The following is a 26,933-nucleotide window of genomic DNA, read 5'->3' as shown; positions in this document are numbered from 1 at the left end:
TATAAGATGTTACTACTATTTATATAACTAAGAAAACTAAAGACTATTTGTTGACTGGGCATGGTGTCTCATGCCTGTAATCCCAGCACTTTGGGAGGCCAAGGGCAGGCAGATCACTTGAGGTCAGGAGTTCGAGACCAACCTGGCCAACATGGTGAAACCTCGTCTCTACTAAAAATACAAAAATTAGCTGGGCGTGGTGGTGTGTGCTTGTAATCCCAGCTACTAGGGAGGCTGAGGCAGGAGAACTGCTGGAACCCAGGAGGTGGAGGTTGCAGTGAGCCAAGATCATACTACTGTACCCTAGCCTGGGCAACAGAGTGAGACTCCATCTCAAAAAAAAAAAAAAAAAAAAAAGACTATTTGTTTTAGTTTGTATATCCATTTACAATTTCATTCTAAAAGGATAAGAAATAGGTAACAGTGACTATCTATAGGAGAGATAGGAACTTAGCACATTGGGACTAAGTGGCAGGAAGAGATTTCACAATATGCCTTCTTGGAATTTTTGATTCTGTGACTTTGTGAATGTTATACCAGTACTAAAAATATTAAGCAAATAATTCAGATAAATTAGAAGTATCTTGTAATCCAAACACAAAGGGAGTAAATGGAATGATTCTTTTGATAAGACAGATTGAGGCATTTTCTGCACTCCAGATCCCTAAAGATAGCCATATCGCTTTTCCTCCTGGATAGGGCTAAAATGGACATTGCTATTATTTTTTTCTCAAGGTCTCCTTTTTCTTTGTACACCTTGCTAAACAACTTCTCTCCTGACTTTTTTTTTTGTTTTTCTTCAATAATACTGTGCAGAGAAGAGTTAGCAAAGCAAGCCAGACTGCCATCCTTCGGAAGCTTTGCTTATTGGGTTGGCCCCTGGCTGGCTTCTGGGAACTTAGTTTTGGTGACAATTCCTACCATTAGCAGAACTGATAAAGAGTGGCTCGCTCTCCCTAGAATGTGCAAACAAGATGGTTTATACTCAACACCTGCCTGTCTTCTGGGAGTCAAGCATTTTGTTAAGAGTCAGGCAGAGAATGCCCACAAGATCAGTTCCCAATAAAAACCCTGGTTACTGAGTTCCTAATAAGCTTCCCTGGTAGGTAATATTTAATCCATGCTGTCACAACTTGTTGGTTGGGTAATTAAGTGTATCCTGTGTGACTCCACTGGAAGAGGGTCCCTGGAAGTTTGTACTTGGTTTTCTCCAAACTCACCCCAAATATCTTTTTCTTTTGCTCATTTTGCTCTGTATTCTTTTACTGTATTAAATCTTAGCAGTGAGTATGACTATATGCCGAGTCCTGTGAGTCTTCCTAGGAAATCACTGAACCTGGGAATCACCTTGGAGACCTCTGACACAAATACACGAATACCTTCTATCAGATTATAATTAAATTTTAGGCCTGAGAAATAGTTTAAGGTGCTTTACATGTGACTTTACTCTGTTCTGATCTAATAAGAAAAATTATAGCAAATATATACAAATGAATAAATTTTAACCAGACATAGCTCATTATAAAGTTGCTATTGAGTTTTATATGTTTGTCCTATATCTAACCAACCACTGTGATGAATTTATATTCATATTAGTAACTTTTCTGTGATTCCTCTTGATTTTCTAAATATAAAATCACACCATCTGCAACTAGTGATTTTCATCTCATTCTTTCCAATATTTACTGTTTTGTGTCCTCTTTTACTAATCTGAACCACTTTTGTTACTGTTTTATTTGGGGAATGTTATGAATTTCTAGTTGGGACAAAAGTAATACTGTATCATAATGATAGTAACAGGCATTCTCTTTTTCTTGCTTATTTTAATTAAACATACTTTTAGTGTTTCTCTAAGTACAAAGTTGGCTATTTAATACAGAAGCTCTTCATCATAGGTTCAAGTGCTTTAGTTAAGAACAGGCAATGAGTTTTATTAGATTTTACTAAATGACTGTTACGAAAGCATGTGATTGTCTTATTTATCCTATCAACATAGTTTATAGTATGAATTTTTTTTTTTTTTTTTTTGAGTCAGGGTCTTGCTCTGTAACCTAGGCAGGAGTACAGTGGTGTGATCATAGCTCACTGCAGTGTTTATCTTCTGAACTCAAGCAATCCTCCTGCCCCAGCCTCCTAAGTAGCGAGCATTGCACAGACATGGCACCACATTCAACTAGTTTTTCATTTTATAGATGGGGTCTTGCTATATTGCTCAGGCTGGTCTTGAACTCTTGGCCTCTAGAGTTCCTAATCCTCGTGCCTCATGCTCCCAAAGTGCTGGGATTACAGACACGAGACACCGCACCTGGCCTGATTTTCCCATACCTAACTTTCATGCATGATTCAGATAAACTCTTTTGATAGATGATTCTATTAATAAGCCTATTGGCTAGTATTTTATTTAAATTCTTCTACTCTATATCGATAAACTAAGTTGGGGTAAAGTTTTCTTTCGTGTGTGCTTATTTTGTCTGGAAACAGTATCATTGTGATAAGAATTCCTATCATTTACTGAGTGCTATTTTCCAGAAACTACTAGGCTTCATAGATCCTAATCTGCAATCACAACAATCTCGTGAGATCAGCATTCACAACTTATTTTCTAGAGAAGGAAAAAGTAGCTCAGAAAAGATCAAAGACGTGACCAAAGCCATACAAGTATTTTGTGGCCTATTACAGAATGAATTGGATAGTGCTGATCTTTTTCATTGCCCTAAATTGTATATCTGACTCTCAAAGTTTCAAAGTATTATTGGGCCGGGCACAGTGGCTCATGCCTGTAATCCCAGCATTTTGGGAGGCCGAGGGGGGTGGATCACCTGAGATCAGGAGTTCGAGACCAGCCTGGCCAACATGGTGAAATCTCATCTCTACTAAAAAAATAAAAAATAAAAAAAAAAAAGTAGCCAGGCGTGGTGAAACGCACCTGTAATCCCAGCTATTTGGGAGGCTAAGGCAGAAGACTCACTTGAACCCAGAAGGCAGAGGTTGCAGTGAGCTGAGATCACATCACTGCATCCCAGCCTTGGAAACAGAGTGATACTCTGTCTCAAAAAAAAAAAAAAAATATTGGTAATCCCAGAAGGGCTAGAGGCCTTTCTTGTGGGGAAAAGGATATAATTTTGATAACTTTCTTCTATTTCTAGCCAGTGATAGGGCTTTTCAGACTTCTTTCATATAGCCATTCAATCTTTTGCCTAGGAAATTATTTCTTTAACTGAGGTTTAAAATGTGTTCACTAGCTGGGCATGGTGGCTCATAATCCCAGCACTTTGGAAGACCAAGGTGGGAGAATCGCTTACCGCAAGGAGCTCAAGACCAGCCTAGACAACAAGGAAGACCCTATCTCTACACAAAATTTAAAAATTAGCCAGGTGTGGTGGCATGTTTCTGTAGTCCTAGTACTCAGGAGGCTGAGGCAGGAGAGGATCGCTTGAGCCCAGGAGTTTGAGGCTGCAGTGAGCTATGATTGTACCACTGCACTCCATGCACTCCAGCCTGGGTGACAGAATGAAAACCTGTCTCTTAAAAAAAAAAAAAAAAAAAAAAAAAAGCATTTGCTTAAAACAGTATATAATATTCTTTTTAAAGATCTCTTATTCTCTTCTTCAACAAATACTCATGGACCTAAGGAGTAGACACCGCTACAGGTGCTAGAGATACAAGAGTAAACAAAACAGAAAAAACTCTATCTTCTGGAGCTGACATTTATGTATGTATGTTTTTATTTTTATTTTTTGAGATGATGTCTCACTCTGTCACCCAGGCTGGAGGGCAGTGGAGATCTCAGCTCACTGCAACCTCCACCTCCCAGGTTCAAGCAACTCTCCCTGCCTCAGCCTCCCTACTAGCTGGGATTACAGGCATGTGCCACTACACCCGGCTAATTATTGTATTTTTAGTAGAGATGGGGTTTCACCATGTTGGTCAGGCTGGTCTTGAACTCCTGACCTCAGGCAATCCACCTGCCTCAGCATCCCAAAGTGCTGGGATTACAGGTGTGAGCCACCATGCCTGGCCTGGAGCTCACAGTTGGATGGGGGATGGAGAAATGGTAGCTTGTGACCCACAGTAAACTAACCAACTAAATAAGTTATATAATATAGAAGGTGACAAGTGCTATATATGGAAGCATAGCACATAGTTAATAGCACAGGTTTCACAGTCCATTGTCTTACATTCCAACTTGGCCACCCACTATCTGTGTGATCTTGGGCAAATTTAACCTTTATCTGTGCCTTGGTTTTCTTATCAGTAAAATGAGAACAATAAAAGCAACACATTGTATTGTGCAGGAATTAAATGTATACACATAAAGTGCTTAGAATAGTGCATGCTACTAGTCACTATGGAGAAGTTAACTGTTACGATTATTAAGAAAAATAAAGTAAGAAAGGTGGATAAGGAGTACTGGGGAGGCATCTAATTTTAAGTAGGACAATTAGGGAAGGCCTTATAAAAGGTGTTATTTGCTCAAACACCTAAAGAATAATGTAGGTATCTTTGGAAGAGGATAGAAGGCAGAGGGAAAAGAATGTACAGATCTAGGGCAGATGACTGCCTGATATGTTTCAAGAACAGCAAGGGGGTCAGTGTGGTTGAGGAGAACTCAGCAATCAGGGGCCTGGGAAGAGAGAAGATCAGAGATGTTTTTGGAAGGCTGGGGAGGGAAGGGTATGTGTGAGCAGAAAAAATAAAGCCTTTCTTGTGAGTGAGATGACAGGCCATTGGTGATTTTGAGTAGAAAGGTGGCATATCTGTCTTACAGGCACACGTATAGGAGAGCGAGGAAGGAGGAAGGCTCGTTGGAAGGCTACTGCAATAATTCAGGTGAATGATGATGGTGGTATGAGCCAGGATGAGGCAGAGGAGGTAACAGGATCTTGGATATACATATTAGAGTCAACAAGATTTCCTGAACTCGATCTTGGATGGCAGAGGAGGAGGAGTCAAGTATGAAATCAAGGATTCTGGCTGGGGCAACAACAATAGTATAGTAGCCATGAACTAAAATGGGGAAAGCTGTATATGGAGGAGCCTAGGAATTCCGTCTTGGGCATGTTCAGTTTGCCAACTCTACCAACTAAATTACAACTAAAGATGTGGAGTAGGTAGATAATATTCAAATTGAATTTGAGAGAGAGGTCTGGCCTGGAAGTTGTCAATGCAGAAACAGCAAAGCCATAAAATCAGCTAAGAACATCAAGAAGTCAGCTGTAGGTAGAAAAGAACAAGGACTGAACTCTAGGACGCTTCACTAATTAAGGGCAGAGAGATACAGAAAAACCTGTAGAGGAGACTGAGAGGACACACAGATTCCAGAACTCTTGCCCTGAATCAATCTAGCAACTTGAATTTGGGTTTTGAAGATCTCATCTGGAAAAGGGGACAAATATCACAGCTCAGCATCTGTCCAAGATGAGAATCTAACAGAAAACTCACCCTGCATTAAACTGGAATCCTAAAGGCTACAGCCTTTAAATTGGAATCGTAAAAGGTTACACCCTTTAACCTGGAATCCTAAAGGGCTATACTGTCAGTATAAGGATTAACGAAAACCAAACTCGACACTTCCTCTCCCCTCCATGATCACTCCACATGGGACTGCAAAAAATTTTTTCTTGATGCTGAGCAGAAAACAAAAGAAAACAAAAATTAGTTAATGAGGGCTGTCAGTGTAAGCCAGCCCTCATGCATAGTTGCAGCCCAAATTTCTATCATCTACATGATCCCAAACTATTAGTGCCTCCGGGTGTCTGGCATAAACCAATGCAGACCCTCTCAGCATAAAGGTATCCTCATCCTAGGGCTCTATGAACTTCATACAAGTAATTTTTAAGGATAATAAGAAACATAGTCAAAAATAATCAAGCATACAGGGGCGCAAAAACAGCAAAGGGTATCTCAAACAGCAAAATCGGATTTCACATAGAAAATCCGATTTCAGCTGGGTGCGGTGGCTCACACCTGTAATCCCAGAACTTTGGGAGGCAGAGGCGGGTGGGTCACCTGAGGTTGGGAGTTTGAGGCCACCCTGACCAACATGGAGAAACCCCGTCTCTACTAAAAATACAAAATTAGCCAGGCGTGGTGGCACATGCCTGTAATCCTAGCTACTTGGGAGGCTGAAGCAGGAGAACTGCTTGAACCTGGGAGGCGGAGGTTGTAGTGAGCCGAGATCACGCCACTGTACTCCAGCCTGGGCAACAAGAGTGAAACTCTGTCTCAATTAAAAAAAAAAAAAGAAAAAAGAAGAAATTCTGATTTCATGTATGATTATAGAAAATACAATATAGATAACAAATAGTAAGTATGCTTATTAAGTTTGAAGAAATAAGAAATACACTTGATAATAAGAAACTATAAAAAGGGCAATGGAGCGGCTGGGCGCAGTGGCTCATGCCTATAATCCCAGTACTTTGGGAGGCCACGGCAGGCGGATCACAAGGTCAGGAGATAGAGACCATCCTGGCTAACATGGTGAAACCCCGTCTCTACTAAAAACACCAAACATTAGCCAGGCTTGGTGGCCCCCACCTATAGTCCTAGTTACCCAGGAGGCTGAGGCAGGAGACTCGCTTGAACCCCGGAGGTGGAAGTTGCAGTGAGCCGAGATCGTGCCACTGCACTCCAGCCTGGGCATCAGATCGAGACTTCGTCTCAAAAAATAAAATAAAATAAAATAAAAAACAGCAATGGAATACTTAAAAAAGAATGACATATAATTTCTAGACATGAAAAATACCATAACCAACAAAAAAACTCAATAGATGGGTCTGAGAGCAAGTTACACACAGCTGAAGAGAGAATTTTGAACTAAGAGCTAGATCAGAAGCAACTATACAAAGCTCAACCAAAGAAACAAAATGATGGAAAATACAGACAGAAGAGAGGTTAAGAAATGTGGAAGACACAGTGTGAATGTCTACTACACATATTTAATCGGAGCTCCAGAAGGTGAGGAGAGAGAGGCTTAGATACCATCAATATGTGAAGAGAAAATGAGAATTTCCCAGCAGTAACAAAAAACTCCAACCTACCACCTCAAGAAGTCCAACAGATTCCAACAGATGAAGCCAAACCTAGATATATCACCATATAACTGCAGGACACCAAAAACAAAAAGAAGGTCTTTCAAAGCAGCAAGAAAGAAATGGAATGAGAGTGAGGCTGACTGGCAGAAGAGCTCTTACATAACTGAATCCTGTTGTGAATGTCTTAAGAAACTGATTGCTGTAGACATCAGTCAAATACTTTAGGATGAGGCTGTTTAGATAAATACTCCTGTTTTGACAAATCTGTAAGTCATTTTCACAGGCAGGCATCCAGCTAGCTCTGCCATAAATACTTCAATGTGCAAAAGGATTTTCTTCTTCCAGGGGAAAAAAGAAAAAGTAGTATTGCCCAAAATGACTGAGGGTGTTTTATTTTTTGAGATGGAGTCTCGCTCTGTCGTCTAGGCTGGAGTGCAGGGGTGCAATCTTGGCTCACTGACTCCCAAGTTTAAGCGATTCTCCTGCCTCAGTCTCCTGAGTAGCTGCGATTACAGGCATGTGCCACCACGCCCGGCTAATTTTTGTAGTTTTAGTAGAGATGGGGTTTCACCATATTGGTCAGGCTGGTCTCGAACTCCTGACCTTGTGATCCACCCACCTCGGCCTCCCAGAGTGCTGGGATTACATGTGTGAGCCACTGTGCCTGGACGGCTTTTTTTTTTTTTAATTTTAAACTCCTACTAAGTACTACATTACCACAGATAAGGCCAATCAACTTGCTTAGTTTACCCCTACTGGCAAGCTAAGACCCAAAATATGGGCCATACTTGTTAAACAAATCCTGGTATTTCAGTCACAATATTCCTCTAACATGAGGCTCAGACAAGCCTGAAAAGCTACATTTTTCCTATGTGGGAAAGAGCATGGGCACTGGAATGAGAAAGACTGGTGTTGGAAATATTAGACAAGATCCTGAACCTCAGAGGCAGTTTCCTCAAGTACAAAATAAGGACAATAGCACCCTCATTTCATCATTCAACATGCACTGATTAAGACTCTTTTGGCCAGGTGTGGTGGCTCACACCTGTAATCCCAGCACTTTGGGAGGCCAAGGTGAGTGGATCACTTGAGGTAGGGAATTTTAGACCAGCCTGGCCAAAACAGTGAAACCCTGTCTCTACTAAAAACTACAAAAATTAGCCGGGCATAGTGGCACACGCCTGTAGTCCCAGCTACTTGGGAGGTTAAGGCAGGAGAACCACTTGAACCCCGGAGACAGAGGTTGTAGTGAGCCGAGATCATGCCACTGTACTCCAGCCTGGGTAACGGAGCAAGACTCCGTCTAAAAAAAAAGACTCTTTTAAGTGTGAGGCACTGGGTAAGGATACATGTTTCTATAAACACACACACACACACGCTTCAGGGAAAACATGGCATCATGCTGGTCACTCGACCTTCATATTCCAGGCGGAATAGTGGCATCTTCTCTGATATATATGACCAGGCCATGAAGGAAGACCTAAAGATACTGGCATTAGGGATTACCCAACTATAAGGTCCAGCTCAGTTGGAACCAGTCCCAGAGTTCAGTTGGAACCACCACTCAGAGCTTCTGATCAGTTTGCTAGGCTCCAAACTTAAATATGAGCAAACAAGCGGGGATTATGATACTCTCAGGAAAGTCTCTAATGAGAAAGACAGAGGCAAAAACAAGCAGAAACAAATGAACAAAGAGGAAGCAGATATGAGGCAGGGAGAAATTTTAAATGATCACTGATATTCTCAAAGGAAAGTGAGATATTTCAACCATGATTTAAAAAAAAAGAACCCAAGATAATTATATATATATGTGCATATGTATGTGTTACATAAACACACATGCATCTATTTCTATATATATGAAAAGAAAATACAGAGACAAATGAAAAATCTCAATAAAAGGTTTAGAAGATAAAGATGAGGGGATTTCCTAAAGAAAAAATGTATTAAGGAGCAAAGGACAGACAAAAAATGAGAGACAACTAGACCAGAATGTCCAATAACGAAAAAAGTTCTTAAAAGACAGAATAGGAAAAAAAAATGCAGAGAGAAAATCAATGGACTAACTCTAGAAAATGAGCAGTTTCCAGACTGAAATAATTCACCAAGTACATGTCAAGCACCATAGTTAAAAGTAAACCCAGACCAGCCAGGCGCAGTGGCTTACACCTGTAATCCCAGAACTTTGGGAGGCTGAGGCGGGTGAATCACGAGGTCAGGAGTTCAAGACCAGCCTGGCCAAAATGGTGAAACCCCATCTCTGTTAAAAAACACAAAATTACCTAGGTGTGGTAGCGCATGCCTGTAATCCCAGCTGCTTGGGAGGCTGAGGCAGGAGAATCGCCTGAACTTGGGAAGTGGAGGTTGCAGAGAGTCAAGATCCTGCCACTGCACTCCAGCCTGGGTAACAAGAGCGAAACTCTGTCTTAAAAAAAAAAAGTAAACTCGAACCAGGACACAATATTGAGAAACTGAAAAATCACTAAAGAGAAAGAGAAGATTCTATATGTTTCCAGACACTGAAAACGTGTTGCGTAAAAAAAGAAAACAGAATTAGAATGCTTCATGCTTCTTACGAAATACTGGGCTGGGCGCCATGGCTCAGGCTGAGCGTGGTGGCTCACACCTGTAATCCTAGCACTTTGGGAGGCCCAGGCAGGCATTCAAGACCAGCCTGGCCAACATGGTGAAATCCCATCTCTATTAAAAATACAAAAAAATTAGCCAGGTGTGGTGGTGTGCACCTGTAATCCCACCTACTCAGGAGGTTGAAAGAAGAGAATCACTTGAACCTGGGAGGCAGAGGCTGCAGTGAGCCGAGATCATATCACTGCACTCTAGCCTGGGTGACAGAATGAGACTGCATCTCAAAAAAAAAAAAAAAAAAAGGCTAGGCACGATGGCTCACACCTATAATTCCAGCACTTTGGGAGGCCAAGGTGGGTGAATCATCTGAATTCGAGACCAGCCTGACCAACATGGGGAAACCCCGTTTCTATTCAAAATACAAAATTAGCCAGGTGTGGTGGTGTGCACCTGTAATCCAAGCTACTCAGGAGGCTAAGGCAGGAGAATGGCCTGAACTTGGGGAGCAGAGGTTACAATGAGCCAAGATGGCGCCATTGCACTCCAGCCTGGGCAACAAGAGTGAAACTCCATCTCAAAAAAAGAAAAAAAAGAAATACTGGAAGCTAGGCTGGGAGCGGTGGTTCACGTCTATAATTCTAGCACTCTGGGATGCCAAGGCAGGTGGATCACTGGAGGTCAAGAGTTCAAGACCAGCCTGGGCAACATAGTGAAACCCCCACTCTACTGAAAACACAAAAATCAGCCAGGTGTGGTGGCACGTGCTTCTAATCCCAGCTACTTGAGAGGCTGAGGCAGGAGAATCGCTTGAACCCGGGAGGCAGAGGTTGCAGTGAGCTGAATCGCGCCACTGCACTCCAGCCTGGGCGACAGAGTGAACCTCCCACTAAAACAAAACAAAACAAAAAAAATTATCTGTCAAAATTATCTATGGTATGGATAAAATGATGGAAAGGGTAGAAATGTGAGTTGGAGACAGAAAGAGGAAAGACAGCTAAATTTCTCTTTCATAGTGGGAAATCAGTATGTAACACCTAAAACTGAAGAATCAAGAATTATCAATGCCAATATATTATTTAGAAAAAGAGTGGTTAGGGGAGAGAAGGAAGGAAAAAGAAAAATGGTGTTTAAATAACAAAATAGCCAAAAATTATTTAAAGAGTGGCCTCTGGGAAGAGGCAAATAGGGGTTGCAACAAAAAGTGGGAGACTGCTGTTTTTAGTAGCAAATCTGGAGGGATTTTTGAGTGAGTAGTTCTCACCATGGCAGCACAACAGAGCTAGTCTTAATAAATACTGTAGCTGAGACCCACCCCAAGTGAAGTGATCATAATCACACGAGGTGGGTGGGGCCCAGCTACAAGTGGTTCGAAAAGGGCTCTAAAGGTTTCTGATGCACAGAAATAGTTGAGAAATACAACTTTAAACTATATGCATGAGTTACTTCATAAACACTAACAAGTGGCCGGGCGTAGTGGCTCACGCCTGTAATCCCAGAACTTTGGGAGGCTGATGAGGGCAGATCACCTGAGGTCAGGAGTTCGAGACAAGCCTGACCAACATGGGGAAATCCCATCTCTACTAAAAATACAAAATTAACCAGGCATGGTGGCACGTGCCTGTAATCCCAGCTACTCGGGAGGCTGAGGCAGGAGAATCACTTGAACCCAGGAAGCGGAGGTTGCAGTGAGCCGAGATTCTAGCCTGGGTGACAGAGCGAAACTCCATCTCAAAAAAAAAAAAATTAACGCATAGTATTTAAATGAAGAAATGTACATGAAAACATCCATACCTATATAAAACATATATAGCAAAGTAAATACTCCAGAAATAATATATCAGTTACCCAGTTCTCTTTTTTCACTAAAAACTTGCAGGCCAGCACAGTGGCTCATGCCCGTAATCCCAGCACTTTGGGAGGCTAAGGTGGGTAGATCACGAGGTCAGGAGTTCAAGACCAGCCTGACCAACATAGTGAAACCTTGTCTCTACTAAAAATACAAAAATTAGCAGGGTATGCTGGTGCTTGCCTGCAGCCCCAGCTACTTGGGAGGCTAAGGCAGGAGAATCGCTTGAACCCAGGAGGCAGAGGTTTCAGTGAGCCAAGATTGCGCCACTGCACTCGAGCCTGGGCGACAGAGCAAGACTCTGTCTCAAAACAAACAAACAAACAAACACACACACACACACAAAACTTGCAAAGTGGTAGCTTAAGACTTTACAATGCTTAATTTCATTTCATCTAATTAATTAACTTCTTAGAGATATGGTGTTGCTCTCTCACTCAGGCCGGAGTGCAGTGGCGCAATCACAGCTCACTGCATCCTCGAACTCCTGGGCTCAAGAGATCCTCCCACCTCAGCTTCCTGAAGTAGCTGGGACTACAGGCTCACAAAAACATGCCTGGCTAATTTTTAAATTTTAAAAATAGATTTGGGGTCTTGCTATCTTGCCCAGCTTTGTCTCAAATTGCTGGTTCAAGGGATCCTCTTGTCTTGGCCTCCCAAAGTGCTGGGATTACAGGTGTGAGCCACAGCGCCCAGCCTACAAATGTTTTTGTGGGAAAAATAAATATGAGACACCTTCATATGCTACTAAAGAGAACTACATGCTTAAATTAAATGTAGTAAGTAATATTAATTTCTAAAAAGACTAAAATTGGTCTGTGCCATGGTCTGATTTGCCTACTGCATATGGGGTTCTTTTTTTTTTTTTTTTTTTGAGACAGAATCTCACTCTGTCTCAAATACTGCAATGGCACGATCTCGGCTCACTGAAACCCCCATCTCCTGGGTTCAAGCGATTTTCCTGCCTCAGCCTCCCAAGTAGCTGGGACTACAGGCACGCGCCACCCCGTCCGGCTAATTTTTAAATTTCCAGTAAAGACGGGATTTCACCATGTTGGCCAGGCTGGTTTTGAACTCCTGACCCCAAGTGATCTGCCTGCCTCAGCCTTCCAAAGTGCTGGCGTTACAGGCGGAAGCCACTGCGCACCCAGCCTCCTTTTTCATTTCTGAAGATTGGTATGTTCTGGACCATTTATTTCTTTAGAGGAGTGACACTGCCAGTGCCATCAAAAGCAAATAACAACAAAAGAAAACTCGCTATTATTCCACAGCTGTCCTGTGCATCACAATATAAAAATCTAAAATTAAGCCATGATGCATTAATTGAGTAAATACATTTCCAATTATACACAATGGTATCTTTAAAAGTCGGCATCCAACATTCATCCTAAATCTAAATAGTCCCCTGGAAATAGCAGGCACATACAATGAATGGTATTCCTGAGAAGTGGTATCCAAGAATGCCCAATTAAATTGGGAGAAACTAATGGATTGCTAAAGTACTCTCGATGATGCTAGATCATGTTAAACAATACACTGGACCCAGTGCAAAAACACATTCTGTCACATCACCAAACTGCTGCAACAGATTCATTTTTATTGACAAAGACAGAGTACTTCTTTTGAATTCTGTGAAGACACAAAATGCCTGGACTCCTCTGACTTTATAAGTTTAATTAGGGTGGCCAATAAATCTTTTCATTCAGCAGCCTCCCACATTCTTCCATTTCCCACAAAAACAAAACACACATACAATTTAAGAAAGTACACTGCTGGTCAGGCACAGTGGAACACACTTGTAATCCCAACACTTTGGGAGACTGAGGCGGGTGGATCACCTGAGGTCAGGAGTTCGAGACCAGCCTGACCAACATGGTCACTCCATGTAACCTCCGCCTCCCAGGTTCAAGCGATTCTCCTGCCTCAGCCCTCCCGAGTAGCTGGGATTACAGGCGCCCACCACCACGCCTGGCTAATTTTTTGTATTTTCAGTAGAGACGGGGTTTCACCATGTTAGCCAGGATGGTCTCGATCTCCTGACCTCGTGATCCGCCCACCTCGGTCTCCCAAAGTACTGGGATTAAAGGCGTGAGCCACCATGCCCGGCCAGGAGTTTGCTTCTCCCTCTAACTGCAGTATGAACACCCACAGCAGAAACAGTTTGAGGTGGCAGATCTGTGGACCCAGAATATTTCTGAATACATTTTTCACTAATGAAACATTTTGACCAGATACAAAGGACCTAAAGACTGTGTTTTCCTTTTCCTGCAAATTACTATAGTTTGAATTACAATATCCACCTTTAACGTGTTTCACTGCTGGTATTTTTTTTTTTTTTTTAGACAGAGTTTTGTTCTTGTTGCCTAGGCTGGAGAGCAATGGTACGATTTCGGCTCACCACAACCTCCGCCTCCCAGGTTCAAGTGAGTCTCCTGCCTCAGCCTCCCAAGTAGCTGGGATTACAGGCATGAACCAACACGCCCGGCTAATTTTATATTTTTAGTAGAGATGGGGGTTTCTCCATGTTGGTAAAGCTGGTCTCAAACTCCCGATCTCAGGTGATCTGCCCGCCTTGGCCTCCCACAGTGTTGGGATTACAGGCGTGAGCTACTGCACCCGGCCGACCGCTGGCATTCTTTATAGAATCACTGAAAATCATCATTTCAATAGTGAAATATAAAACGAAGGATGTTCAAGTTAGATCCCTGTCACTTATTTCAGCATTCAGGACCATCTTTTTTTTGTGATTGTCACAAATTTTCAAAAAATTAAGTGCATGTAAAACAATATGTTAATATTCAAAGACTAAAAGTATGGGCTAGAAGTTTCACTTAAACTACAGCAGCTCAGCATGAGAAGGAGAAACGTTTGAACACTAGAGAAATTCACCCTTATACCTCTACCTCTATAAAAGAAAAATTATTCTGGGTTATATAACAAAAATAAACCTCCCACCAGAGATCTTGGAAATCTTGAATTTTTTTTTCCTGCAGAAGGATTTATTATTTTCCACTGAGTGTCCATTCATGCGTTTTCTTCTTGTTTCTATTCATAGCACCAGATCCTGACTAGCATGCACAACCTCAAAAGAAAAGAAACACTAAATACAAACTGTGTAAAATTAAATTAAATAAAGCAAAATAAAAAGGCACACATTAAGAGTGGGTACCCTTGGGTTGGTGCCACAATGTCTACCCTGTGCTATAGCTCTCATGGAACTCACCTTGTATGCAACACTATTAGATGAATCCACAATGATGAACAGGGGCTTCCTGGTGAAAGGATAGAGATCTCCGGGATGAAGGCTGGGAAAATAACAACAATGAAGAACTGTTAAACTGTGTCAGCCACGTCTCAGAAATCTTATTCTTCAGTTTGGTCTGCTCATATCTCCTTTGCATCATAGCACTGAGAGAAAAACAAAGACTAGTTAAGCAAAGGGAAAACAAAAGTATGTATTTACTAGGATAGCCAAGATAGTTTTATCTGAAAAAAAAAAGTTCAGAGACAATCATTATTTAAGAATATCCAAGCTAAAGAGAAGCCTGCGTATTTAAAAATGACGAAACACAGCATGAAAACCTCAGAAGTTGGCACACAGGTACCTGTTTCATATTTAAAAGTTCCTTTTGAGAACATCTGGAAAAAAGATGTAATAACAAAACCTGATTTGTATTTCAATGAGTCCTCAAAATCTCTATTTTAAAGATTTTTAATATTTACAGCTACATCTTAACACTGCAGGTAGTAAGCAGGAAAACCTTTTTACTATCACCATTTTTTTTTTTAAGACACCGTCTTGCTCTGTGGCCCAGGCAGCAGTACAGTGGTATGGTGCAATCTCAGCTCACTGCAACCTCCATGTCCCAGGCTCAGGTGATCCTCCCACCTCAGCCTCCTGAGTAGCTGGGACTGCAGGCATGCACCAACACACCCAGCAAATTTTTCTATTTTTAGTAGAGATGGGGTTTCTCCATGTTGCCCAGGTTGGTCTCAAACTCCTGAGCTCAAGCAATCTGCCCACGTCAGTTTCCCAAAGTGCTAGGATTATGGGCATGAGTCACTGCGCCCAGCTACTTTTTACCATATGTTTCCTCTGAACATTTGCATCAAGGGCTTGTTAAACATGCGGGGGCTTGTTAAACATGCAGTTTCACCAGCCCACAGAAGAGCTATTGAACCCAAAGGCTGAAGTCCAGTAACATGCATGTGAGAGCCAATGAGCAAGGTCAGAATTTTGGTGTGCGTGTTCTCCTTCCAATGACTGAGTACACGATGTGCGTATGTGGATAGATACTAAAGTAAGTGTAAATTTATAAATGTTTCACTGAGCAATATCATCAAACGTCACTATATTTCAAATAAAAGTTTTTCTTTTATTGACAAAAATTGTATATATTGAAGGTATACAATGTGATGACTTGTTAACATATACATGTATAGTGATTACCATGATCAAATTAATCAACACTTCCATTCCCACAGTTACCGTTTTTGTGTGTGTGGGCGGCAGGAGGCAGGGGAGTGGGCAGAGAGAACACGTAAGCTTTGCCCTTTCAGAAAATTTCCAGTAAACAACAATTTTTGTTATTGTTGTTGTTGCTGTTTGAGATGAGGTCTCACTTTGTCACTAAGGCTAGAGTGCAGTGGCAAGATCATAGCTCACTGCAGCCTCGATCTCCCAGGCTCCAGTGTTACTCCTGCCTCAGTCTCCCAAGTAGCTGGGACCATGGGCATGCACCTCAACGTCTGACTCATTTTTTAAATTTTTAGTAGAGACAAGATCCTGTTATGTTGCCAAGGCTGGTCTTGAATACCTGAACTCAAGCAATCTTCCCATCTCAGCCTCCCAAAGTGCTGGGATTACAGGAATGAGCCACCATACTTGGTCCAACAACACAGTATTTTAATTTATTATTTATTGATTTATTTATTTTGAGATGGAGTCTTGCTCTGTCGCACAGACTGGAGTGCAGTGGCGTAATCTCGGCTCACCACAACCTCCGCCTCCCAGGTTTAGGCAGTTCTCCTGCCTCAGCCTCCCAAGTAGGTGGGATTACAGGTACGTCCCACCACACCCAGCTAATTTTTTGTATTTTTAGTAGAGACAGGATTTCACCATTTTGCCAGGCTGGTCTCAAACTCCTGACCTCAGGTGATCTGCCCACCATGGCCTCCCAAAGTGCTGGGATTACAGGCCTAAGCCACCGCACGCAGCCAATATAGTATTTTTAATTATCACCATGCTGTACTTTAAATGTTGTTTAATCTTACAACTCAAGAGGTTGCACACTTTAACCAACATCTCCCTATTTTCTCCAGCCCTTACCTCCTCACAACTACCGTTGCACTCTGCTTCTGAGTGCAGCTCTTTTAGCTCCCACATGTAAGTGATCATGTAGTACAGGTTCAGTGTTCCTAATCTGAAAATCCAAAATGAAGAATGCTACAAAATCCAAAAGGTTTTGAGAACCAACATGATGCCACAAGTAGAAAATTCCACACCTGACCTCACATGATGGATCATAGTCATGCAGGTGCACAACGCACAGTTTATCCAGGATTTCAAAGGGAAAAATAAAATTACTTTCAGGCAATGTGCAAGAGGTGTATATGAAACAAATGAATTTTATGGGTCCCATCCCTAAGGCACCTTACTATCTATATGCAAATATTCCAAAATCTGGAAAAATCCAAAACCCGAAACACTTCTGGTCCCATACATTTCAGATAAGGGATATTCAATATGTATTAGAAACGAAGTTTTAGACCAGTCCTGTTTTCTTTATAAGCAGATTGTTCTCAGCTAGAGAAATTCTAGAGCAAATAATGGCCCAAGCAACAAAGTTGTTATGCTTAGAAAAAGAACGAACTCTGGGCACAGTGGCTCATGCCTATATTGCCAGCACTTTGGGAGGCCGAAGCAGGCGTATCACTTGAGGTCAGGAGTTCAAGACCAGCCTGGCCAACATGGTGAAACCCCATCTCTACCAAAAATACAAAAACTAGCCAAGCATGGTGGCAAGTGCCTGTTATCCCAGCTACTCGGGAGGCTGAGGCAGGAGAATCACTTGAACCTGGAAGGTAGAGGTTGCAGTGAGCCAGGATAGTGCCACTGTACTCCAGCCTGGGTGGCAGAGTGAAACTCTGTCTCAAAAAAAAAAAAAAAAAAAGGAAAAAGAACTTTTGTAGATGAAATTCTATTTGTTTTTGTACTTTTTGCATTTTTTAAAAAATAATTTTTTAAGTTTTTGTAGAGACAGAGTCTCACTATGTTGCGTGGTCTCAAACTCCTGGGTTCAAGTGATTCTTCTACCTCAGCCTCCTAAGATGTTGGGATCACAGGCGTGAGCCACTGCTCCTGGCCTGAAGTTCTATTTGTAATCACGTAACAACATTCATTTGTGCTATATTAAACCAACAAAATCTTACATTAAAAAATTCAGGCCTGGGCCGGGCACTGTGGCTGACACCTATAAGACCAGCACTTCAGGAGGCTGAGGCAGGTGGATCACGAGGTCAGGAGACTGAGACCATCCTGACTAACACGGTGAAATCCCGTCTATACTAAAATTACAAAAAAATTAGCCGGGCATGCTGGCAGGCACCTGTAGTCCCAGCTACTCCGGAGGCTGAGGCAGGAGAATGGAGAGAACACGGGAGGCGGAGCTTGCAGTGAGCCAAGATGGGGCCACTGCACTCCAGCCTGGTCGACAGAGCAAGACTCCGTCTCAAAGAAGAAAAAAAAAATTCAGGCCCAGCATGGTGGCTCCGGCCTGTAATCCCAGCACTTTGGGAGGCTGAGAATAAGGTCAGGAGTTCGACACCAGATGGGCCAACATGGTGAAATCTCATCTCTATGAAAAATTAAAAAATTAGCCAGGTGTGGTGGTGGCCACCTGTAATCCCAGCTACTTGTGAGGCTGAGGCAGGAGAATGGCTTGACTCTGGGAGATGGAGGTTCCAGTGAGCCAAGATTGTGCCACTGCACTCTAGCCTGGGCGACAGAGCAAGACTCCATCTCAAAAAAAAAAAAAAAAAAAAAAAAATTCAGTACTAGAGGTTGGGAAGGGTAGGGGAAGGGAGGGACAGGGAAGAGATTTGTTAAAGAATAAAAAATTACAGCTAGATAGAATGATTATGTTCTAGAGTTCTACACCACTGTAGCATGACTATAGCTAATAATGTTATATAGTTTTTATTTTCTTTTGTTTTTTTGGCATGGAGTCTCACTCTGTCACTCAGACTGGAGCACAATCTCAGCTCACTGCAGCCTCGATCTAATGCATTCAAGTGATTCTCCTGCCTCGGCCTCCTGAGTAGGTAGGACCACAGGCGCAAGCTACCACACCTGGCTGATTTTCGTAATTTTAGTATAGACGGGATTTCATGTTGGCCCGGCTGGTCTCAAACCCCTGACCTCAAGTGATCCACCCATCTCGGCCTCCCAAAGTGTTGGGATTACAGGCGTGAGCCACCGCTACCAGCCTATATTATAGTTTTAAATAGCTAGAACAAAGATATTAAATGTTTCCAACACAAAGAATGGATATTTGAGATGACGAGTATGCTAATTACTCTGATCTGATCATGATACATTGTAACTACAGAAACATGATTATGTACCCTAGGAATATTTACAATGATTATTTTTCAATTAAAAAAATAAAATCTAAAAAAATGTGGCAGGGTGTGGTGGGTCACGCCTATAAACCCAGCACTTTGGGAGGCCGAGGCAGGTGGATCACAAGGTCAGGAGTTCAAGACCAGTCTGATTAACATGGTGAAAAATATAAAAATTAGCTGGGTGTGGTGGCCGACACCTGTAATCCCAGCTACTCAGGAGGCTGAGGCAGGAGAATCGCTTGACCCCGGGTGGCAGAGGTTGCAGTGAGCCAAGATCCTGCCACTGCACTCCAGCCTGGGTGACAGAACAAGATTCCATCTCAAAAAAAGAAAAAAAAAAAAAAAGTTTGGGCCAAACACAGTGGCTCACACTTGTAATCCTAGTACTTTGGGAGGCTTAAGTGGGAGGATCACTTAAGGCTAGGAAATCAAAACTGACCTGCGTGACAGAGCAAGACTGTCTCTAAAGAAAAAAATTTGTTTAAAAGTTCGTATTGGGCCGGGCGCGGTGGCTCAGCCTGTAATCCCAGCACTTTGGGAGGCCGAAGTGGGCGGATCACGAGGTCAGGAGATCGAGACCATCCTGGCTAACACAGTGAAACCCCATCTCTACTAAAAATATAAGAAATTAGCTGGGCATGGTGGCGGGTGCCTATAGTCCCAGCTACTGAGGAGGCTGAGGCAGGAGAATGGCGTGAACCCTGGAGGCAGAGCTGGCAGTGAGCCGAGATCGCGCCACTGCACTCCAGCCTGGGCGACAGAGTGAGACTCCGTCTCAAAAAAAAAAAAAAAAAAAGTTCGTATTGATTTTACACGTATCATGTCCTGACATATTTATTTATGTATATATATACTGTCTCCAACTAGAATGCAGTTTTGTTCACTGACATATCCCTAGTGACTAAACAGTGTGTAACATACAACAGATACTCAATAAAATATTTATTCAATGAATATCAACCAAAAGTTCTAATTTCCTAGGATAGACAGAGCCTGAATTATTGCTGGAATCCAAATAAGTGTTTCCGGTCTGTCCCAAAATATTAGTCTAAGGAAATCATTCTAGTACTAGAAAAAACTCCCCATTTTACTTAATATTTTTTATATTTACAGACAGAGGTATGATTTTTATAACAAGAGGAGACACCAGAATACATACCAGTGCATTTCCTTGTGGGACTGATTTCGTTTGTGGATAGCATCTCCATTAATAATATCCCGGTTACTATTAGTAAGTACACCTCCAAAATCATAAGGACCTATAAAAACAAAGGGAAGAATCCTAGACTTCAGTTGAAGAGTAACACTGACCTGATGTTCAAATACAAAGGTACCGTGTGAATCCCTCATTGATTCAAGGGAAGACAATTACACAACATTTAAATTCTTTTAAAATTTAACATTTTAACTTAATGGAGTATTTAAATGACTTCAGTATGTTGTCAGTTTCAACATTTTCAAAAACATTTGATTATTCAGCAGTTCTTCAAACAATATAATGAGAAACAAAACAAGAATCTATGGCATCATTATTCTAAGTAATAAAAGGAATGGAGATCTGGGATGTTCGAAATGACCTTTACATTTCAAGCAAACTTAAAATCTCAGGTTTAACACTATTATTTTAAAAGGAAGTTGGTTGGACATGGTTGCTCATGCCTGTAATCCCAGCACTCTGGGAGGCTGAGGCAGGAGGATTGCATGAGGCCAGGAGTTCCAGACCAGCCTGGGCAATACAGTGAGACCCTGTCTCTACGAAAAAATTTTTCAAATTAGCTGAGCATTGTGGTAGGTGCCCGTATTCCCAGCTACTCAGGAGGCTGAGGCAGAAGGATCACTTGAGCCAGGGAGTTTGAGGCTGCAGTGAGCTATGATCACACCACTGCACTCCAGCCTGGATGACAGAGTGAGACCCTGTCTCAGAAAAAAAAAAAGGAAGTTGCAGAATAAAATAATCTCTTTTTTTAAAGAATGAAATCTTAATCTCATAAGTAAATACAATTTTAAATGAGCCACTAACTGTAAAATTTAGGAAAATATTTGAATAGAATTTGAAAATTCTCATTCACAAAAACTTCACCTTTAAGAATGTATCGGCCGGGCGCGGTGGCTCAAGCCTGTAATCCCAGCACTTTGGGAGGCCGAGACGGGCGGATCACGAGGTCAGGAGATCGAGACCATCCTGGCTAACACGGTGAAACCCCGTCTCTACAAAAAAAAAATACAAAAAACTAGCCGGGCGAGGTGGCGGCGCCTGTAGTCCCAGCTACTCGGGAGGCTGAGGCAGGAGAATGGCGTAAACCCGGGAGGCGGAGCTTGCAGTGAGCTGAGATCCGGCCACTGCACTCCAGCCTGGGCGACAGAGCCAGACTCAGTCTCAAAAAAAAAAAAAAAAAAAGAATGTATCGCCAGGCCGGGCGCGGTGGCTCAAGCCTGTAATCCCAGCACTTTGGGAGGCCGAGACGAGCGGATCACGAGGTCAGAAGATCGAGACCATCCTGGTTAACACGGTGAAACCTCGTCTCTACTAAAAAAAAAAAATACAAAAAACTAGCCGGGCGAGGTGGCGGGCGCCTGTAGTCCCAGCTACTCGGGAGGCTGAGGCAGGAGAATGGCGTAAACCCAGGAGGCGGAGCTTGCAGTGAGCTGAGATCCGGCCTGGGCGACAGAGCGAGACTCCGTCTCAAAAAAAAAAAAAAAAAAAAGAATGTATCGCCAGATTTCAGCATGCAAAAAATCCATTATTATCACTATCATATCAAGCACTTTAGTTCTGGTTCTGAAGTTAGCCTTTTCCCACTAAATTCATAAGAATTAGCTAAACTCCTGTCTAAATGGAACAGCAACTGTGGGATGTTCAGATAATCTCTCTCAAAGGACCTATCAAAGTACGATAACCTATCATACTTTGAAAAAAGCAAAAAAGTCAATATGTTAAGCAGAGATCCAGAAAATTGATTTAACAGTATATGACATAAAGATAATTATAAATAAAAGTACTATCACAAAAAACTAGTTTTTTACGTTACTTTTAATGTTGTATTATATTTCATATCTTAAAAAAATCACTGCAATGAAAACACTAAAGAGGTTTGTTTTGTTTTCATTTTAACATTTTAAGAGAATCTGTAGGTCATGCAAGGAAGATGGCAAGGACATGCATTTTATAAAGGAATGCAAATTTCAACAAACAAATGAAGAGGAAAATGTTAAGGATGTTAAGATTTTTTTTTTTTTTTTTTGCCCAGGCAAAGATTTAATTATCTTATTTACATCCAAGTTACTTATCTATTCTGACCAATTTCTGGACTCATATGTTCTGGACAGTTTTAAGTTTTTATTCTGAAACAGCATCCCAATATTCTACAGATTGAATTCATAAAACAAAATCAAGGACAGAAAACAAAATCATGACAAGGGCTTGAACTTTCACAGTTACAAAAGTACACTGATTTCTACAAAGACTTTCAGCCATCATGTAGCCATTGACCGGATTCCCCAATGCACTGAAAGCTCAGAAAAATTCAAAGATGTGAAATACATCATTAGGCTTGGTTATTCCATCATCCTTTTCAACTTTGAAACATCAAACTCCTTATGTATATCTAAATGGATTTACATATTATGCTTTTGATAAATTTGATAGTGAAGCATGCATTTAATATATGAATTTTCTGATGATTTATGGGCTTTGACATATAACATTTCAGAAAATACGACAGACTGGGGTATCTACAAAATTGCCAATCAACAAATAGACCAGGTTTCAAATTTGGAAGTCTGTCTGGAAAGCCTGAGATGGTCTGTGGGCTATGGGCCATCGTCTTGTAGAAAATAAAGAGAATTCAAGCCCTGCTCACAACAGGGAGCATTCCTTTATTGTACCTTCACTATCAGAACGACCTGTGGGGAAAACGCCAGTGGCCGACAGGTAAATCAGAAGCACACTATTGGCAGGCAGCTCCTGAAATTAAAGAAAATCACATACACAAAACAACAAACAGGGATAAACAACACGGTTTTATTTAAAGTTCATGACATTTTAAAGTTCTGGAATAAATAAGAATGCACTGTTGTCTTTTCCAAGTGAAGAAATGCTCTTCTTGGTTCTGACTTTATAGACAAAGCAGAGATTCATTATTAATCTATAACTATTGTCAAAAGTTGTGAAGACATTCTCTGCTTCAAAAACCCCATGATTTAGAGAATATTCTCTGAAAACGTGAAAGGAGAAGTAAAGATCCTGACTATATGGCTAAAAGCCAAAGTCCCTTCTGTGGCTTTCTCTATGTGGACTTTGGGAAGAATTCTCCTATTTATCATAATTCTTTCAGATGATCTAAATGTTTCGTAGAGCTCTTTGAGTATATAAGAAGCCTAGGCACTCTGCTTTTATTTTTCAGTTCTGCATTTTTTTTTTTTTTTTTTGAAAGGTTGTTGCCCAGGCTGGAGTGCGATGGCATAATCTTGGCTCACCACAGCCTCCGCCTCCGGGGTTCAAGCGATTCTCCTGCCTCAGCCCCCCAAGTAGCTGGGATTACAGGCATGTGCCACCACGCCCAGCTAATTTTGTATTTTTTTAGTAGAGACGGGGTTTCTCCATGTTGGTCAGGCTGTTCTTGAACTCCTGACCTCAGGTGATCCACCCGGCTTGGCCTCCCAAAGTGCTGGGATTACAGGCATGAGCCACCACGCCTGGCCAGTTCTGCACTGTTACACCTAAAATCGTTGAGTAATAAAAAGCTGGAGGAAGGAGAACCACTATTATCATTAATTAATGATGGGAATAATCACAACATCATAAGCAATTTTCATTCCAAAACAGCTATTTCACAGCTTACCAGAAGTTAAAAAAAAAAAAAAAAAGAAAGAAAGGAACAAAACAAAACAAAAATATCTATTATCAGGATCATTATTCTAAAGGCAGTTTTTCATTTTTATATTTTACCTAAACTCTTAAATATTTTTTCAAAAGAGTGACTCTTAGATTCTATTTAGGGCACACTTTCACCTTATAGTAAAAAGTACTGGATCACACATACCTTAAAAGATGCTGCTAAGAAAGTATATAGTTGGCTGAAGGTTGGTTTATAGAGAAGATACTTGTGGGGATTTTCTCGTCTAGTAGGCTTGTCAGCTGATTCCTATATGTACACACAGAAAACATTATACATATAAGCTGCATTTGACAAATGAATTATCAATGCCTATTTTCACTACCCCTTATCAAGTAAGTCTTATTTTCACTCAGTCTTACTATGATTATGCTTATCTATTTCTCCATGTCTCATCAAGTTTATTCTTTATTCAATAAGTTTGTAGTATCTGTTGAATAATCAGCGTTCTATCAGGAGAGAAGCAGCCAGAGGGTTACCAAACTTGCAAATGTAAAGAAGAAATTACCTGCATTCCTGGTTTATTCATCTGGGAAGCTAAATTCATTGGCTCCCTTTCCAGAGCTTGTAACATCCGGAACATGTCAACAGTTAGTTCACTGAACTTAACCTGCAAGAAAAAAAACAAAACACAACCTAGCCTTAATGCAACACGCAACTTTGAAGACTTTTATCACATTACTAATTGTGACTTTCACATGTACTTCAGGGCTTTGGGTACCTTTTTCTCTAATATTTCATTATGGAAATTTTCAAGCGATGGGAAGATTGGAAGAATTCTACAGTGACATCCATATGTTCATCATCTAGATCCTATAATAAGCATTTTTTAATATTTGCTTTATCACATACCTCTCCAGCCATATACATGTCTACTGATTAATAAACTTCCTCAGGTTTTGTTTTTTTAAGTAGTTACAGAAACACAGGGGGCAAAGCATGGTGGCTCACGTCTGTAATCCCAGAACTTTGGGAGGCTGAGGCAGGTGGATCACCTGAGGTCAGGAGTTCAAGACCAGCCTGGCCAACATGGTGAAACCCCATCTCTACTAAAAATACAAAAATTAGCCAGGCATGGTGGTGGATGCCTGTAATCCCAGCTACACAGGAGGCTGAGGCAGGAGAATCACTTGAACCTGAGAGGCGAGGTTGCAGTGAGCCGAGATCGTGCCATTGTATCCCAGCCTGGGTGAAACCCCTGTCTCAAAAACAAAACAAAACAAAAAAGCAGCAGCACAGAGACTATATTAGGTTCTACAAACATGTTAACTTCCAAAGACTGGTGGATGAATTCACATGTGTAGTAGTGTGCTATGTGAGGGGCAAGTTTTTCAGTAACACCACAAGGATCTCCAGCCCCAATTTTTTTTTTTTTTTTTTTTTTTTTGAGATAGTCTTGCTCTGTTGCCCTGGCTGGAGTGCAGTGGCATGATCTCAGCTTACTGCAACATCTGTCTCCCATGTTTAAGCAATTCTCCTGCCTCAGCCTCTGGAGTAGCTGGGATTACAGGCATGTGCCACAATGCCTGGTTAATTTTTGTATTTTTAGTAGAGATGGGGTTTCACCATGTTGGCCAGGCTGGTCTCGAACTCCTGACCTCAAGTCATCTGCCCACCCCAGCCTCCCAAAGTGCTGGGAATACAGGCATAAGCCACGATGCCTGACCTTCCAGCCCAAATTCTATACACAGAAGTTTGATAGTAATCTTTGCTACATGAAGGAAAAAAGAGCTAACTTTTGATGAACTAGCTATGCTGAAATACAACTGTGATCCTTTTTTTTTTTTGAGACGGAGTTTCGCGCTTGTCGCCCAGGCTGGAGTACAATGGCGCAATCTCGGCTCACCGTAACCTCCTCCTCCCAGGTTCAAACGATTCTCCTGCCTTAGCCTCTAGAGTAGCTAGGATTACAGGCATGCGCCACCACACCCTACTTGTATTTTTAGTAGAGACGGGGTTTCTCCATGTTGGTCAGGCTGCTTGAACTCCCAACCTCAGATGATCCGCCCACCTTGGCATCCCAAAGTTCTGGGATTACAGGCGTGAGCCACCGCACCCAGCCTATGATCCATATTTTATAGTAATTTCTTCCATACGTTTTGGCCCTACACAATATTTAAGTCTGTATCCTTTTCCAATTTCAGTAATACTTATACAGAACTTCAGGAACATACATGGTAATAAAACAGATGAGAATTTTATAAAGTACCTGTTTCTATCAAATAAAAAAAGAGGAATTATTTGGTTAAGATGAGAACAAGTTTATGAAGATTACTAACTACCCTTTCAAACATTTAATTCATTTAATATACACGTGTGTGTGTGTGTGTGTGTGTGTGTGTGTGTGTGTGTGAGTTTCACACTGTCGCTCAGGCTGGAGTGCAATGGCATAACCTCAGCTCACTGCAACCTCCGCCTCCCAGGTTCTAGTGATTCTTCTGTCTCAGCCTCCTGAGTAGCTGGGATTGCAGGCATGTGCCACTACGCCCGGCTAATTTTGTATTTTTAGTAGAGATGGCGTTTCACCATGTTGGTCAGGCTGGTCTCGAACTCCTGACCTCAGATGACCCATCCGCCTCAGCTTCCCAAAGTGCTGGGATTACAGGCATGAGCCACTGCACCCAGCCAAGAGGCAGGGATTAAAGAAGGGGAAGAAGTTTAAGGAGATAAGTGGGTACTAATACCTTGTTTTCCTACAGTAAGGGTAGCATCTGGCTAAGAACTGGTTGGCTGGTTGGAAGATGGCCCCTCCCACACATACACCTATGCCCAAATAAAACTGGATGCACAAAAAGATATGGCCTCAGAGAACACTAGAAACAAATCTGCTCCAGAGACATAAACATGAAGGAAACTCTACCTTAGCTTTTGTTCTGAGAAGAGATCAATAAAAGTCTCCCCCAATAATTCATGGCCATATGCTGATTCTCATGTGGCCTGGGAATC

General features: G+C 41.7%; 1 protein-coding gene across 11 annotated transcripts in view; it reads right to left on the bottom strand.

Annotated features, from left to right (window-relative positions):
- SCAI (suppressor of cancer cell invasion) overlaps positions 1–26,933 on the bottom strand; it is a 190,187-nt gene that overhangs the window by 24,844 nt on the left and 138,410 nt on the right. For 7 of the 11 annotated variants that reach the window (XR_012424398.1, XR_006692544.3, XR_012424399.1 and 4 more), the window contains 5 exons: positions 24,496–24,597; positions 24,135–24,236; positions 22,978–23,056; positions 20,252–20,351; positions 14,690–14,771 (listed from right to left, as the gene is read on the bottom strand). Coding sequence is in view for 3 of the 11 variants with exons in the window: in XM_045372623.3 (XP_045228558.2) it covers positions 14,690–14,771; positions 20,252–20,351; positions 22,978–23,056; positions 24,135–24,236; positions 24,496–24,597 (465 nt within the window). In the remaining 8 variants the exon portion in view is untranslated. Of the gene's footprint in view, positions 1–14,421; positions 14,549–14,689; positions 14,772–20,251; positions 20,352–22,977; positions 23,057–24,134; positions 24,237–24,495; positions 24,598–26,933 lie in introns of all 11 variants that reach the window. The other 4 variants (XR_012424403.1, XR_012424400.1, XR_012424401.1 and 1 more) reach the window with 1 other exon arrangement.

Source organism: Macaca fascicularis, chromosome 15 (genome assembly GCF_037993035.2).
Source record: "Macaca fascicularis isolate 582-1 chromosome 15, T2T-MFA8v1.1".
NCBI classification, from domain to species: domain Eukaryota; kingdom Metazoa; phylum Chordata; class Mammalia; order Primates; family Cercopithecidae; genus Macaca; species Macaca fascicularis.
Note: the sequence above shows the minus strand (reverse complement) of the source record. Positions and strands in the feature narration are given on the sequence as shown.